This window comes from Petromyzon marinus, chromosome 16 (genome assembly GCF_048934315.1).
Source record: "Petromyzon marinus isolate PM22_M1 ecotype Great Lakes invasive population chromosome 16, UKy_Petmar_22M1.pri1.0, whole genome shotgun sequence".
NCBI lineage: Eukaryota > Metazoa > Chordata > Hyperoartia > Petromyzontiformes > Petromyzontidae > Petromyzon > Petromyzon marinus.
The window spans coordinates 14424592-14443200 of NC_133682.1; the positions used below are offsets into that span (position 1 = coordinate 14424592).

The following is an 18609-nucleotide window of genomic DNA, read 5'->3' on the forward strand; positions in this document are numbered from 1 at the left end:
GTGACACACGTATTCACCGTGACACACGTATTTACCGTGACACACGTATTCACCGTGACACACGTATTTACCATGACACACGTATTTACCGTGACACACGTATTCACCGTGACACACGTATTTACCATGACACACGTATTCACCGTGACACACGTATTCACCGTGACACACGTATTTACCATGACACACGTATTTACCGTGACACACGTATTCACCGTGACACACGTATTCACCGTGACACACACGTATTCACCGTGACACACACGTGTTTACCGTGACACACGTATTTACCGTGACACACGTATTCACCGTGACACACGTATTCACCGTGACACACGTATTTACCGTGACACACGTATTTACCGTGACACACGTATTCACCGTGACACACGTATTCACCGTGACACACGTATTCACCGTGACACACGTATTTACCGTGACACACGTGTTTACCGTGACACACGTATTTACCGTGACACACGTATTTACCGTGACACACGTATTCACCGTGACACACGTATTAACCGTGACACACGTATTTACCATGACACACGTATTTACCATGACACACGTATTTACCGTGACACACGTATTTACCGTGACACACGTATTCACCGTGACACGCGTATTTACCGTGACACACGCGTATTTACCGTGACACACGTATTTACCGTGACACACGTATTTACCCTGACACGCGTATTCACCGTGACACACGTATTCACCGTGACACACGTATTTACCCTGACACGCGTATTCACCGTGACACACGTATTTACCGTGACACACGTATTTACCCTGACACGCGTATTCACCGTGACACACGTATTTACCGTGACACACGTATTTACCCTGACACGCGTATTCACCGTGACACACGTGTTTACGGCCGAGGACAATGTCACGGACGAGTCTGTTTGTTGTTACTCGTGCTCGTAGCGCCGCTGCCAATGCGCTAGCAACCAAACGATTTGTCGAGCATTTGAGAGAGAGAGAGGAACACGTGAGAGAGTGTATGCTCTGACTTTAACGTAGCTATTTCTGTGAGCAGTTACAAGCTAATCACTCAGCTATTTCAATGCTAAATTCTATGCTAATTCCATTGTCAAGGGGTGCCTCTGCGGATGTGTATGCTTTAACTTAGCTATTTCAATGCTAAATTCTATGCTAATTCCTTTAACAAGGGGTACCTCTGCGGATGTGTATGCTTTAACTTTTAACATAGCCTTTTCTGTGACCAGTCACAAGCTAATCACTCAGCCATTTCAATGCTAAATTATATGCTAATTCTTTTGTCAAGGCGCTTTGTTCCTCTCACACAGCTTAAAGGCCGTGATCTGAACGTGGCTCTTTCACTCCAGCGCTGTCCTACCAGACAGTTTCGTCCCTTCACCTGATGAAGGCCGCTTGTGTTGTGGCCGAAACGTCGTGAGAATATTATTGTGTTATTTTATTTTATCAATTAATTATTTTATTCTCATTCTACGTGACTTTACCGAAAGAACCAAAGAAGAGAGAAGAGAGTGAGGGAGCTCACACGGTGACAACGCCACGAGGGAGCGAGACCGACGCACCGTACCACGGCAAGCTAGCCACTCCAAGCTTGGCGGGTGGGGCTGTGGACAATGCGAGCTGCGAGCCGGAGACGCGGCAGACGAAAGGTGGCACCGTCGTTACCTTGCAGTTTTTCCACCAGTACTTGCGCTTCAGTTTCGCGGCGCTGCTCTCGAACTGCGAGGCTCCCTGCTGCAGCGCGTCGGCGCGATCGTCCAGCTCCGAGAGCTTCTGGTCGCGCTCCAGCACCTTGTCCACGTTCACTCGCATGATGTCCACCACCTGCCCTGGGGCACGCACACACACGTGCACAGGGCTCAACGGGGGGGGGGGGGGGGGTATTCACAAAGCCCCGTCTCCTACACCATCCGTTTGTTGATGTGAACCTTTAGCTCCATGGTGCAGCTGCATTCGTGCAAATTGCATCTCATAATCGGCGAGGAACGACAGGTGGCAGCAGCCAGGGGGAGAGCCGGCGCTACCAGCAATTGGCCAAGCACTGCAGTTATCTCTATACATTGAGATGTTTTCAGCCAGTTAATGAGTCTTATTGCATGTGGGAGGAACAGACGGAGATTAGTCCGCACTTTCTGAATCACCTTCGAATGGCAATGCAGTGTATGTTCCCATCTTTTGCAGATGTGTCTGTTGAGATCGTAATTTGGCTAATGCTCATTATAATTTTTCGAATTGCTGCATACATTTTTTTATCGAAAATGTAACAAATTTTAGTTTTTATTGCAAACTACAAGCACTGAAAATGTCATGCGAACGTTTTTACATTTCAAATCAAACGTGAATACAAACGGATCGTCTCGCGAGTGCGATCCACATATGGTAGACGAGTACTTCTCTTCTGTTAATGTGGCTCATTCAATTAAAATAGTGGAGTAAAAAAAATACAGAAGTCACTTATTTCCTGGAGTATACAAGTTTGTATCTTCGAGCCACGTGCCGCTCTGTCCGTCGGTGGAGCGATGTCCCCACACGCAGGAATCAATTCGCGAACCCAATCATGACCGCGAACACCGCCTCGTTGATGACGGCAACTCCGTGAGTCACCGTGGGCGCCGGGGGAGTTCAGTTGGGGGAGGAGGAATCATTCCACCACGACGACTGCGCCGCCACCGCCGCTCGTGGAATGCCACCGCCCCGATCATCTCACCTCGTCCACTTGCGCCTGGGTCTGCTGCAGCCGCCGGTTGCTGGTGAGGTTGGGGGGCGGCCCCCCCGGGGGTCCGCCAGCACCGCCAGGGGCTCCGGCCTCGGGTGTGGACCTACAGGACAGCCAGGGATGAAGGGGGGAGGGGGTTGGCAGGGGGAGGGAGGAGGGGAGTGTCCCAATGCGACATTAATGGATGTGACATTGACGATGGACTGGACTGGAAGACTGGATGGACGTCATTGCGATACCGGCATCAGTCAGCAAATCAGTGCCGGATTATCCTGCGGGCCCCGCACTTTCAAGAGCCCTGCGCTAAACGCTTTCAAGCTATCAATCCAGGATCAGTGATTCTGCACTTGCTCTATTACTGTAGTACTATACCGCCTTCGACTTTTATGAACGACTGGGCGTTTAAGGTTAGCGATTTGTCGTATTATCTGGCTGTATCGAAAATGAAAAAATACAATTACTTTACTATGCAAGTTAAACATTTGTGATTTAATATTTATTTATTTACTTACTTACGGCCCCTTTAAAACATATGCTACAGGCCCCGCAGAAGCTTAATCCGGCACTGCTGCAATTGCCAGAGTCGCATTGTATTGCCCTTAAGAGTGTAGCCGGAGACTCGCACCAAAGACATTTTGAACGGATTAGCAAGAGGAAGGAAAACTAAATTGGATTGCATGTGATATTGTGGTTATTTTCATGCAACAGTTTACACAGAGTCTCCGTTACACCCGCACGACGTTGCGTCTGAATGGCCGATAATCAGACTATAAATAAACACATCGATCCATTCATTCATTGTATCGAATGCTTCATCTAATACATTAATGCTTGTAAGCGGAAGTGAGCTCTTCGGGAATACTAATCAGTTTTTACTCTGGGTTGCCTCTCTTTGGTACATACTGCAACAGCCCATTCCCCATACGAACTGCATTGCGAATGTTCACACGATCATATTTGAACAAGCAAACGCTATGAACACAACTGCACCATCGTGAGTAAAATTGAGCGGTCTTTTTTCTTTGATGTTATATATTTATATACCAATCACGCGTGCCCCGTACGACAGCTGGCCAATGCCAGGTGGCCCTCAGTGTCACCGGCGAGCCCGGCCAGACACCGTTGCCTCGTCCGTCCACGCGGTGGCCAAGAGGCCCACCTCGTGGTCCGGTGATTGCGGGCCCGCCAGGCGGAAGGCACGCAGGCCGGGGGTGGCTTACACTACGCACGTCCACTAACGAGGCGTGCACACCACGCACAGCAGCAGCAGCAGATGGCGTGTGCGTCACGGCCGGGCGGTACGAATGCTGAGTGGGATTTGGGTGAGGCCCGCTAAGGTAGAACGTGACCTCTACACACCACGACGATTGTCATTAATCACACAATACGCAAAGTTATCGTCGACAAAGTCAATGCGGTTCCCCACTCACACGGGGCAAGCGGTGGGTGGTGTTCATCTGTTTACACCTCTGAGCCGGTGTCAGAAATTCCACCTTCGCGTGGAGAGTCCTTCCATTGGACAAGCACCGCTTTCTTTGTACAAAGCGTTGCTCATTGACTACAATCGATATGCAAGGCGAATGCTTACACTGGATTCCCTTGCAGTCACGTGTAATGCATTCATATATTTAACAAAAAAATATATAAATCACCCGACATTCGTGAATCATTTCATGCGTTCAAGTAACGCTGGCTTTGTTTTCGTGACAAATCTTGCCCGCCGTGAATTGGCGAAATTAACGCTTTCTCATATCGGTCGACAGATGCGGTCGGTGCGCGCAGCCCACACAAGGTTGCTGGCACCGTGCGTTTCCAGCCTTCCAAGTGGGCCCTCCCTCCATCGCATCCCGCGAGTCCGCGTGATTGTATCAAGCCGCCCGTACCTGAGCTGCTTTTCCTGAAATAGCAGCTGACGTCAATCTCTTTCGGTGCCGTTAATCCAACGAGCGGTAATCCTTCTGCCGCAACTGCTTGGGTCCTGCGTGTTTATGACTTATCATTCCAGGCGCACGGGGAGCCGCTGCAAATGTAAGGGGTTTTGTTTTTGTTCAGCGTTCTCCCCTCCGTCTTCCCCGCATGTAACGTGTTGAACTAGTGAGCCGTGCTCGTCAGAGGCCAGCGTGTGCACGATTGTAAATATAAGCCTCGTTATTTACTGCCGCAGAAAAATAACTTCATCTACACGAGAAATTTCGTCTCAAAATTGAAGTTTTATTTCAAATAAAATTTCATGGGGTATGGCCTCAATTGGTGATTTCCAGCTCTGGTTGTAATGGAAATCTCACAGCGCAGCAATCTCTGTCCATCAAAGCATTCGCCAATGTGCTTGGACTCCTTAGTTTTGAGAAGAGACCCATGACTGTAATCTGATTACCCAGAGTAACGGTAACCCTTGAACAATCAACGTTTAATATCACTCAGCGTGCAGCTGCCCATCGCCGTTTTTATATTACATCTTCAAATGTTGAAATTGACGATGAAAAAAAAACTTCAAATGTGGAAATGACGATGCCACCGAATTGGCTTTACTGGGTCAGGCCAGTAGCCAATGGCCACGTGCCACGCGAGACGGCTGCACGATCACAGGCGCTGCGCTCCTCTCGATTCTCAACGTCGCAAGCGTTACAATCGTCGTCAAACGGGCGGACCATGGCCTTGACTCGCAGGCGGTGATTCTCATCGCACCACCTCAGGCTTCCCCACCTACTTTCGCCAAAGCCATCGATTGCGCGACGGACACGAGGGGCCGAGTTTTGCCCGCGCGTCGTCACGCTCGGGTCAGCGCGGGGTCGCCCGAGGTGCCAGCTGGACCAGGGAACGGCCTCCGATTACGATCCACGCTTCGCTACAAATCTTACGATGTGTCGTGTTGAGAGCAAAAAAGGCCCCCGCACCTCCGATTAGCACGGTCGGCTACGTGCGGTGCGATATAAGTTTAGCGTACATGCATGTACTGTATACGTACAACAATCACCACAATCACAAGTGCCACAGCTATTTACCACTTCAACAACGCCGCAACCACCGTGGACAGCAATAATGACCACAATGCCGGATCCACAGCAACACCGCACCTACAGCCAACGCACTCCAAAAATGCAAGTATGTTGAACTTCTTTCGCACCGTGCGTAGCCATCCGTGCTAATGCAACCACAATGGCAACAATCACCCGCCACGACTACCGAACACGGTTCACCACGGAAGCGCTGTTTAGTGTTGGCAGATTTGTGCATTTAGCGTTTCGTGAAGAGATTTGTAGGAGCCCAATATTTGCATTCTTTATTTTTCCCCATATTGGTAAAACTCTTCCCCCCTCTCTCCCCGCGCATGTTCAGAGTGCCTGTGCCAGCTACCGCACAGCAATAAATTACAAAGCCATCGCTCTTGCCGAAAACATCCGTCTCTTAAACACAAAAGGTGACCTCTCTGCTCTCCCAAAGTGGGGCATGTAGACAATCTAAAACATGCCACCCCCCCCCCGACCAGTTAACGTAATACATCTGTCACATAACCGCATGCATAATGCACGTTACTGCCTCATTTCACTGAGTTTTCAATGACCTCCACGTGTCTGCCTCCCTACGGACACAATCCCCATCATCCCTAACCGCTGCCATCAAATTTCGATTTAAAGCTTTCGTGACTGCAGGGATTCATATTCTTGGTTCTTTCGGTAAAGTCACGTAGAAGGGAAATAATGAAAATAAAACATACAAAAAATTCTCACGACGTTTCGGCCACAACGCAAGCAGCCGTCCTCAGGTGAAGAACAGAGCTGTCGGAACATGCGCCCGCGTCTTTCCGACAGCTCTGTTCTTCACCTGAGGACGGCTGCTCGCGTTGTGGCCGAAACGTCGTGAGAATTTAATATTATGTTTCATTTGTATTATTTTATTATTTCCCTTCTACGTGACTTTACCGAAAGAACCAAGAATACGCTGCCATCAACTTCATTTTCTTTAAGTAAGGCTCACGTTATGTCCCCAGTGTGCATCCTCAGTAGCTAAATGCCCAAACTCTGCAATATCCCTGGGCCACTTTCGGCAGCTCGGCATATGCATCAACATGGAGTATAAAATATCTAGCACACACTGGTGACGGCTATTGCAAGATCCGACCATGTCTGTCCAGTGCTCGCTGAGATGAATTGGCTCCTGGTTGCTGAACGCATACATTATATGGTTACACTCATTACACAAAAGTGCTTCCCACAAACTAACCACAACATAAACCATCATGACGCAAACTCCGATCATCCTCGCACCGGATTTTGGTTGGCCATTATACAAAAAGGGTCACCGCATCGCGTGCTTTCGGATGCGCTTCTGCGGCCGTCTGGAACGCTCTTCCTTCCGATATTAGGTATGCACTGGGAGCTATGCACTTTCAAATCATCATCTAGATTGACAAACTAATTTCTTTAAAACTATACTCTTTGGTTCTATCGGTAAAGTCACGTAGGTGAAAAAAATAAAATCACGTCGTTTCGATTGCAACACAAGCAATCGTCATCATCATCATCAGGTGTGACAACCACAGCAAGGAAATGTTTACTGAAGTGGGAGGGAGACCAGGGTTAGGGCAGTTAAATAAATCAGAGAGGGGGGGGGGGTAGTGGGGGGGGTGAATGTTGCGAGGAGTTCGTACACTGCAAGAACAGCAGAGACGCTAAAACTGATTTTATACTTAGTTCGTTGTCCTCCGCCACGCACCTCCGATCAGCACGGTTGGCTACGTACGGCAGGAAAAGTTCGACATACATACAGAGTACAATTAGCGACAGCGACGTTCGCTCTCGTGCGAGGCGCACAGGAAGCAGCCTCTCCAAAGGCCGCGACGTGCGGCCCTGCCGACGAAGACGCGGCCAAGGTGGGCAGAGTCGGGACGCTAAAAGTGAGGCCTAAGAGAGCTCCGATTTCTTCTAAATGTTTTGGGAAAGCCTTTGATCAGTGTGTGCGTGTATGTGTGTGTGTGTCAATGTTGAACTTCTTTCGCACCGGACGTAGGCAACCGTGCTAATCAGAGGCGGGGTTATATGTGTGAATGTTGAACTTCTTTTGCACCATACGTAGCTAACCGTGCTAATCGGAGGTGGCCAGTTTTCAATATTGTGAGTCCCGAATAACAACCAACACAGCTTTGGCATGAAGTTTTGTTGGGATTGAATCAGTTATCACGCCTCCCCTAGGGTGGATTGATAGAGCAAATGACAATGCTTTCAACCTACTTTTAAAAAACGCGAAAAAAACTAAAAATGTGTATTTACCTTTTGCCAAGATTCCATCACTCATTGCAACGTTTGGTCGTAAAATGACACTGCTCTAAAATTCTGAATAAGCAGCTTTAATATCTGCAGTGATGGCGTAAGCTCGGCTAATCAATATGACGATTGAACAACATTTCATCATCAGCGGTCTGTGGGGAAGCAACTCTCTTTTGTAGTTGTGTTTTTATTTTGTGGCGAGCACTTCGCGCGCGGTCGTAACGCATCGATGGTTCCTGGGGACGTGGGGGCACAGAAAAACCGGCGGTGGTGGAGCGAGCGGGATGACTTTGGGCGCTTGACCGTGTCGATGTGTGTGGGGGGGGGGAGGTAGAATATTCCGTGAGTGGGAGCTGACACAGTCGATCATCGATTAATTATCGGGCACCGCGCGAATAATCCGACTGCTGCTGCTGCTTCCATCATTATCCGGCGGTCCCCTGTTTCGATCCGGCGAAACCGGCAAAGTCGCTCTAAAGGCTGCAACCAGTCCGGCGATCGGCACAGCCACGTGCGTGTGATAATAAAAAAAAAGCAGCTACGCTTGATTGCAGTGTCAGATATTATATCCGGTACATGATACACTACATACAACGTAAACAATTAAAATACTGCAGCGTACATACGTCAACCCTTGCAAAGCTCTTCGAGATTGGAGTGGTAAGTATGGTACGGTAAATACAATGACTTTTTTAAAGTACGATATTTATTGTTATTTTTATCTGTATGTTCATTTATGCCTATTCCATATAGTAAACACATTTAAAACAGAAAAAAAAACATACACGCAACACCTAAAAACATGTTATATAAGACTGTGCAAATATAAGATATTTTTAATAATGATGATGATGATTAGTGATTATCCTGCCTTTTTTAAAAATCTGGCGCCCCCTCCCAAAGCGGCCGGATAACCGATCGACTGTGCTGGAAATATGGAAATATGTATGGGGGGGGGCAGGGAGGAGGTTACCGGCATTCTCAGGAGAGATCGGGTGTGGGGAGGGGGGATAGGAAGGGGAAGCCACTCTCAACCTGGAGAATGCACTCTGAGGAATCGTCACTTTCCCACACTGGGGGCGCATTATGGTGGTTGCTTTCTGATGGTGCATTCTGGTGGTACATTCTGGTGGTGCATTATGGTGGTTGCTTTCTGGTGGTGCATTCTGGTGGTTGCTTTCTGGTGGTGCATTCTGGTGGTACATTCTGGTGGTGCATTATGGTGGTTGCTTTCTGGTGGTGCATTCTGGTGGTTGCTTTCTGGTGGTGCATTCTGGTGGTGCATTCCGGTGGTACATTCCGGTGGTGCATTCCGGTGGTGCATTCTGGTGGTACATTCCGGTGGTGCATTCCGGTGGTGCATTCTGGTGGTTCATTCCGGTGGTGCATTCTGGTGGTGCATTCTGGTGGTACATTCCGGTGGTGCATTCTGATGGTACATTCTGGTGGTACATTCTGGTAGTGCATTCTGGTAGTGCATTCTGGTGGTACATTCAGGTGGTACATTCTGGTGGTACATTTTGGTAGTGCATTCTGGTGGTTGTATTCCGCTGGGTGCATTCTGGTGGTGCATTCTGGTAGTGCATTCTGGTGGTTGTATTCCGCTGAGTGCATTCTGGTGGTGCATTTCGGCACAGAATAATGCACAAGTCGTGATTTGCGTGACTGAAATTTCCAAATTCTTGCTAATTCCCAGCCACAGCTAACAATAGCTGCGAGCAATAACCGGAACCTTTCCCGGGCTCCACCACCCCCCTCGCCCCTTTATCGACGCGTATTGACCAGCGTGGTGAAGTATGGTCACAACAGCCACCGTGACCTACACGGCGTGGAGAGCACTTAATCCACCAGTGGACTGACCAAATGGAGATGTAGATTATTATTATTATTCATTCCGGTTGGTGGAACGTGATATTAGATCGAGAAAACTCACGCCCGTGTCGGGACACCACCAAAGGTGCACATAGATGGGTTGGCCAACCCACTTGCTGTGCTGCCACCACGCGGCTGCCTCGCAAGGTCGCTGCGTGTTGGTGCGTTTCACAAGTGGACGTCATCCGCCCATTCTTGGCTGCCTGCACGTTTCGGGGGGCACGCCCTGCGTGCACCACCACGCGGAGCTCGCAGTCTGAGCGCGAACACAAACGAGGCACGCGTACATGCCATCGCATATTCACTTAGCAGAGTTTCAGGGACAGCACATCAAGAAATCGCAGTGACGAAGTTCACGCGTGCTTGTCGAAACATCGATCTCAGGCTCGCCAACTCGCTGGTGCGGCGGTGGCTACGCACGCGGCATGTCATGATCCAGCCCCGTGGAGGCAGCAGCGAGGGTTGGTAGATCACCACACAAATGTTGCGAATCTCCCTTCCTGTGGGCATTGAGGAGGAGGAGGAGCCATACCCTGGCTCGCCCATGAGAAGGCGGCACAGCTAAAATGTGGACTCCACCTGTTCCATCCGTGTGGGAAAGAGTGTTTGACCATCACACAGATGGTCAAACACTCCGGTTTCCTCCCATGCATAAGCACTCATTAATTGGCCAATAAATCTTCATATCTAGAGGACCGCAGAGCTCGGGCAATTTGTTGGCACTGGCTACCTTCCTGCTCGTCTGTGATTCCTCGCGCCTCTGAGTCATTATCTCTCTATGAGAGAGACAATACTGTACAGCGCGATAGAAGTTGAAATACAAACATTAGCTTTATATCCTGTGCATATGAAACACAGACCTGGATTCCAGTGAACAGAAATCGTTTTTTTTTTAAATATATATTCGTGTTTGACTTTCGTGAAATGTTTTGCTAAGATAACGAAGAAAATGTAAACACCACCGCAATTTGCAGTCATTTTGAGTTCACATTTCATTTACGCACGGAACAGTATTCTTAAATCGAAATTGCTTTAACCCGTACGTATGTTCATGACCACTTGGATTAAATCTGCCAGCCTCTTTAAATACATTTTATTTCACCTGCCAAGCTTGTATGGAGTGGACACTAACGCCTCTGGGAGACAGAACTACACTAGGCATGTGGGTGTGTGTCTCGCCACGGTGTCGAGATGTTAACTACCTCGCCTGGTATACAGGAGGTCGTGGGTTTGATCCCGACCCTGACGCCTGTATACTTAAGAGTTTGTATGTTCTCCATGTGGTCGCGTGGATTTTTCCCCGGGTCCTCCGGTTCCCCCCTCCCCCACCCCCACATTTAGAATGAACACGCGTTTAGCGTATTGGCCGCTATACATTTCCACGGACTAAGCTACTTCAATCTTGATTTGAAGCTTTCGTGACTGCAGGAATCCATACTCTTTGGTTCTTTCGGTAAAGTCACGTAGGTAGAAAATAATAATAGATCACGACGTTTCAATCGCAGCACAAGCAACCGTCATCAGGTGGGACAACCACAGCAAGAAAAAAACAACTTCAGCATTGGTTGTCCCACCTGATGACGCTTGCTTTTTGTTGCGATCGAAACATCACGATCTGTTATTTTTTTCTACCTTACGTGACTTTAGCGAAATAACCAAAGGGTATAAGATACTTCGTTTAGATATCATTAGTGGGCTGGTCGCTTCTGAAAAGGAGCTATATAGCTCAGTGGGAACCTACCTGTTAAATACAATAAAACAAAGTTTAGTTGAATAGTTTAGTTTGTTTTATGCTCCTGGGCAACCCAAAGCCAAGTGAAGATTCAGCAGCAGCGGCGGCTAGGGGATTGAGTTGTCACTGGGATTATTCGTGGTCAGTGACAGGAGATGTGATGCTGTGATGCTGGAAGGACGCACCCAACACCACCGTGAAGGACTTGGCATAATGGAACACCCCGATATTCATTTCCTTGCAGGTTCTTAAGCAGATTATGCAATCTTAAATATATTGCAAGTCATGAAATAGTTACATTAAAGCGTGGCCATGAATTGCATGTTTAGATCCTTGATGATAAACGTGTCCGGAATATTGACATAAGCATATCTATATTCTTGGTTCTTTCTGTAAAATCACGTAGAAGAACCAAGAATATGAATCCCTGCAGTCACGAAAGCTTTAAATCAAAATATAAGCATATCTGTTGTTGAGGTGATGAATGAAGGTTATTAACTGAACACGAGACCAGCCACTCTTCACATTTACACAGTGCACAGTATATTTAGACAGTGCACAGTATATTTAGACACAGTGTACAGTATATTTAAACACAGTGTACAGTATATTTACCGTTTAAGATGCTGGAACGACAACAATCACCACGTCACCTCGATTCTAGAGCAGAATAAACAGAGCTTCGCATAACAGAGTAACCTGTGGAACCTTATTTTGTCATCAAATAAAATCAAGGACGTACCCATGGGGGGACCAAATCTTCCAGGGGGTGTGGGGGTCCCCCCCCCCCAGAAGAAAATATCTAAATTTGAAAACGAATTTCCTGTCTAAAATATTTAAAAAAATCACTAACACATAGGATTGACTTTTATTTATTTATTACAACAATGTCTAATAGTGTATATTGTATTACATTGCTCTGTTTTTTTCTTTTTTACCTTTTCTTGTTTCATTGTATGTAATGGCAGAGATTAGGGATTAATAAAGTACAACCAGAACCACAATCATATAAACAGAAATCTATTTTATAGCAATATATTGGGGGGGACATTTTGAGCATATTTGAATATTGGGGGGGGGGGATGTGTCCCCCCCCCCCATATATATTATAATTACGGCCTTGAATAAAATCAAAAACAAAAATGTACAATTTAAAATTTAATATTATTATTACTATTTTCCGTACGCCGAACGTAACCTCCTGTTGCCATCAGGCACCCGAGATACGACGCAAATGTCGATCCGCTCTGCGCCATTTGCTGCATTTCCGGAACGCGCCCCAATCTCTTCTTCTTCCTCTTCTTCCTCCTCTTCCTCTTCTTCTTCTTCCTCTTCTTCCTCCTCTTCCTCTTCACTCTGCCAGGGCTCATCCCTCGTCTGCTCCGCACGCAACAACGCAGTGCGCTCGTTAACTTCGCTCCGAAACCCCCAGTCTGCCTCTCAGGGCGCAGACGCGCAGCGCCCCCCTCCCACGCCTGAACGTGCCCCCCCCCCGCCTGAACGTGCCCCCCCCCCCCCCGCCATCGCTCTGCGGCGAGCGCGTCTCTGCCCACCGCCTTCCTCCAGCGTCTGCGCTGTTGTCGCTCGGTTCGAGCGACGTGGCGATGCTCAGCTGCCGACTGCTGCACCACCACCACTACTACTACCACCACTACTACCACCACCACTACTACCACCACTACACCACCACCACCACTACCACCACTACTACCACTACCACCACTACCACCACTACACCACCACCATTACCACCACCACCACTACCACCACTACCACCACTACTACCACCACCACTACTACCACCACCACCACTACCACCACCACTACCACCAACACTACCACCACCACTACCACCACTACCACTACCACCACCACTACCACCACCACTACCACCACTACCACCACCACTACCACCACCACCACTACCACCACCACCACTACCACCACTACCACTACCACCACTACCACCACCACCACTACCACCACTACCACCACCACTACCACCACCACCACTACCACCACCACTACCCTAACCCCGCGTGTATCCCTGTCTCCCCGCACTGCCTCTGGCAGAGTATTTATTCATCGTGTGGCCATTTTGTCACAATTTAAAGTCACATTCCCACCGCTGTATTTTAACCCCACGTCTCTTTGTTAAAAAAAAAAATTCCCACGATAAGTCTCAACCTCACAACTGCGCTGGCGACGTCGCTTCAACCTTCAACCGCCCGACGGAAGCAACACGCAGCGAGCGGCTCTTGTGATACGACGGCCTGCGGGTGGCCTTCATCCAGCAGTGGATCGGGCCACGGCTGACCGACGACGACGACCATTGGAATAAAGTGACACTGCAGAAGCAGCAGCGGCAGCCACCGCCGTCGGCACGCGAGCACTCCGCGTGGCCGTGGCCGCGTGCGTCACCGCGGACCGAGGAGCGCTGCAGAAAGCAACGTGACGTCACGCACTTAACATTGTGACGTCAGCGGCCCGTGTCTCGTTCGAGTCGGAGCAGCACGGCAACGGCCCCCACTCTCCCCCCCCCAACTCTCCCCCTCACCCACACTCTCCCCCCCCCCACCCACACACTCAGCAGCCACGCTGCCTAGCGATGATTCACGCGTGTTTACCCGCGAGAGTCATTAACGGTGGGGGGAGCGGGGGTGGAATAGGTCGAGGATTTGTTGCAAACGGCGCGTGGTTGACGCGGCCTGGACACGTGACTTGGTCCATCGTCGTTTCATGACGCGGCTCTCTTTTTTGTTTGCATTGTGGATGGGGGCCGTCCATAAATGACGTCACGCGATTTTGGACGGTTTTTGACCCCCCCCCCTTCGTCATAAAAAGTCAGACCCCCCTCAAATATGACGTCACAAAGCTCTGCCCCCCCCCCCAAAGAAAAAACATGCTTCAAATCGCTTTAAACTATTGTCCTTGTAGTGCGTGTTTAATGTGGCGCTGCACTCTGGTGTTGTAGGAGAAAACATTTATTAAAAAGTCTATTTAATTAAGTAGAACGTGTTGTCTGTATTTATTTAAAGTTGCGCATTTTGATGTGACGTCACATTTCTCAAACCCCCCCCCTCCTCCTCGTCACCGTCACAAATGTCTGATCCCCCCCCCCCCCCTAGGTGCATGACGTCATTTATGGACGACCCCTTGGTCGTCGTGTGAATGAACGCACGCGGAAATACCGCTTCATACTACACATTCAGACACCTGTCAACCCCTCATCGGTGCCGAGCTTATCACAGACCAATTCAGACCTTATTGGTCACCATGTGCCCTTAAAGATGTCAACGTTCAACCTACAAAGTCCCATCACAAGGGAGAAACACAAACAGCCAAATGTAGTTTTGCCCGTATTGAAACGGCTGTACGCCGTATGGCCCTGAAAACTTAATTTCCCTGTACAAGAATACGGGTAAACCGTATGGGCTGATAGGTATGCATTATCATCATTTAGCCTGTAACGTCCGTGGTGAGAGATTTTGTACTCGTAATTGGACATTTAATTACCCTTGGGTAGATTCAATGAATACCTCTTTGTAGGAAGACAATGGTGGTCGTCTTTTACAAACACTGGCCCTGCCCTGGGAATGTGTAGTTTCCAACAGAGGCTCGCGGCAAACAACGCGATGATTGCCACCCAATTTTCCAATCGCGCTGCGAGCCCGTTTGCTTTTGAGTTCGCGAGCGTTGAACAAGATCTTTTGTCCAACAAGTGCACAATCCTAGCCACGCTGCTGCCACGTAGCCTTGTTGTCATGCGGCTACGTCTCTTTGATGCGAGGGTTGATGGGAAAAGCATGATGTGGCCCGGACTGCGAGGCGAAGAGGTCACTCTGCCGTGCGAGAGAAATCCACAGGAAAATTTAATTTTCAATTGTTCGAATATGTTGGCAGCGTCTTGGGGATATTTTAGAAAAAAAAAAAGAACTGGAGTTGACCACGTTGGACTCCTGTACCCACAATGCTTTCAAAACTCACACTGTGCCCAGTAGTTCTATCAGAATTTTGTTTGGATAAAGGTCATATAATTTATTTAAACTCGCTGGGAGAGCACCGTCTCTTTATTTAAACCAGCTGAGAGAATAACGGCTCTCGGAGAAAGAGGGTTGGGAAAAACACAGGTGTAAGTGAAAAATGTTAAATATATGAACATCAACAGGCAAGAGGATACTAATTGAGCTTATTTTAGAATTTTCCACAATTCTGAATCCTATTTTAATGAGCAGCCATGGATTTAGAACAGCTGTTTCCAAATTTAGTAGTTAAAATGAGATAAGTGGCCTTGAGCTCCATGTGGAAACCCGTTTTTCACCGCAGATACAATTACCAGGAATATTCAACTCTATTTCATGGCGTGCCTTTGAAATGTGCTATTCGAACCAGTTAACATCACGGAACGCTTTCTGCCATCACTTGAATCCCCAGAGATAGGGCTACACATATATTCCGGTATAGATTGAGACATGGCAGGTTTTTCTACTCGGCAGTTACCAAATTGAAAAATTTCTCTTCAAACGCAGAAGGTGCATTTTAACTACGAATCCAAGCGCGCGACTCACTCCTCCTTGCGGTGCCTGTTTTGCCTTGCTTCGTAAGTGCAGCATTCGACGAGTTGGGAATCGTCGGAGACCAGGAGAGCGCCTTCAAATTATCTCCACACCAAGGCCGTAGCCATGGAGTCAATATTGGGGGGGGGGGGACCAAATCTTCCAGGGTGTCTGGGGGTCCCAACCCATTAAAATATCTAAATTTGAAAACTCATTTCCTGCCTAAAATATAAACAAATTCACTAACACATACGATGGACTTTTTTTTTACAACAATGTCTAATCGTGTATTGTATTACATTGTTCTGTTTTTTTCTTTTTTTACCTTTTCTTGTTTCATTGTATGTAATGGCAGAGATTAGGGATTAATAAAGTACAACCATAAGCACAATCATATAAACATAAATCTATGCATTGATTTATATGAAGACAAGTCCAGATATTGTGGACAAGGTTTAGCAAAAAAATATTTACATAGCATAGTAATATTTTTTTATAGAAATATATTGGGGGGGGGGGGGGGGGAAACGTTAGCATATCTGCTCCACACAGTGGGAGGTGGCCTGACGACTCAGAGCTATGAGCCTGCACCACTGAGCTTCTGGGTTTTGAGACCAAACAGCCACCCATGACTAGGCCTGGGCCCTCGCGCGTGGAAAATTGATTGTTTCAGCCCAGTTTACCACTGCACAATTTTTGTTACTTGAGTACGAACATAATGAATTAATTTGGAAGGTGCAGGGTTCTCGTGCTCCCAGCATCTCTGCTCGTGCGAACAAGAGGCGATTGACGGGTCTGGGAGAAGCGATTAGGTGACGTTTATCGTCACCAGTATCTTGAGAGATGCGGCTGCATGCCGACGCTACGCGACTCCCACTCGCGTAGGTCTCGAACGTGGAGTTGGCGGACGTTTCGTCTCGTCACGTACCGATGAGCGCAAGATCGATACGTATAAAATTGGGAAAATTAACACCAATCAATCTCAACGCGAGGAATGTAAAGCTACGTTAAACACAGCAAACACGGGCTCTTCGCTACTTTTTTATGTTTAAGCGTCTCTCAGACGGTGTATTGAATTGAGGCTGTTTGAATTTTTTCCCCGCAAGTTTTCTGATCAGATTACACGCGAGTTCACTCTTGCATTTTGTTAGTTGTCCATCCGTTCCATCCGCCAATCGATCCATGAACTCTAACCCTTACGCGCGGTGCATTTGGTCAAAAGGGAACGATCGTTTTCATTTTGAGAAACGCCTCTTCACGTGACGTGCACGCTCACTTGATAACGCCCAACGTGCGATGAGGAGAGAGCCCAGACTTTGGCTTTGCTGTGCGGATTTGCGTAGCGAGAGGTGGGAGCCCAGAGGACGCTGCAGATTAATTGTGAAGGCGAGAAACGAAGCATAACAACGAAGGCGAATATAAACAAAACGCCTTAAACAAAGACGCGCGTAGATTTTGACTTGAAACTTTCGTGACTGCAGGAATTCATATTCTTTGGTTCTTTCGGTAAAGCCACGTAGATAAAAAAAATGAATGCAAATAAAAAAACCTACGACGTTTCGATCACAACACAAGCGATCGTAATCAGGAAGAAAAAAAAACGTCGTAGTTTATTTATTTATTAACTTTTCTATTTTCTGTCTACGTGACTTTGCCGAAAGAACCAAATGATATAAAGACGCGCGTCTCTGTTAATCCCAATCACCGTGCTAAAGCCCTGCTCCAGCCAGCCAGTATTGACGCGTCCGTTGTTATGCAAGGAAGGTTGTTTGGCGGCAGCTACGCCCAAGAGGACCGGAGCTGCTGCCCGCCCACTCCCCCGGCTCTCTCAAACCCCGCGCCTCCCACCAGAGAGAGAGAGAGAGAAAGAGCGAGAGACGGAGGCTCTCTCTCTCTCGTCACATCCACGTTGCGGCTGAGAAGGAATGAGTCAGACGACCAGTTGCTTGGCAACAGCATGAAAATCGGAGGGAAGAAAAAAATATATCCTTTACGATTTAGAAGAGAGAGAGAGAAAAAACGGCGAAGAATTGTCTCTCGGCAACGGCGTTTCGAGAAATCATGACCGACGATATTTCGCGAGCGAAATATATTCCATTCGGTCCGCACTTATTATTGTTAACGCTCTCATCGTGTTCACTTCTGCTCCGAACAAATGCAATAGTTTTAAGACCATTGGAGAGGTTTATTTCAGTACAAACAAATATGAATGCGAGCATTCTGACTGGCACGCTCACATTCCCTTCAGTCGAGCAGAATATGTAGTCAACAAGTGCGCTTTAACATACAACGCGCGTGACACACCGGAGCCAGCGGACGCAAGCGTCGCTTCACTTGATTGGAGGGGCTATCTTCTTGGTTCTGTCGGTAAAGTCACCAAGTAGAATGGGGATAAAATAATAACAAATAAAAATTCCCACGACGTTTCGGAGGCAACACAAGCTTCCGTCTTCAGGT

The 18609-nt window shown here is 48.0% G+C and overlaps 1 protein-coding gene across 1 annotated transcript in view; it reads right to left on the bottom strand.

The window, feature by feature from the left end:
* Nucleotides 1-18609, bottom strand: part of LOC116942783 (vesicle-associated membrane protein 3-like) — a 48967-nt gene that overhangs the window by 14551 nt on the left and 15807 nt on the right. Inside the window, exons 2-3 of the mRNA XM_076067532.1 lie at nt 2720-2831; nt 1678-1836 (exon numbers count right to left, since the gene is read on the bottom strand). Of these exons, the coding sequence (XP_075923647.1) occupies nt 1678-1836; nt 2720-2831 (271 nt within the window). The remainder of the gene's footprint in view (nt 1-1677; nt 1837-2719; nt 2832-18609) is intronic.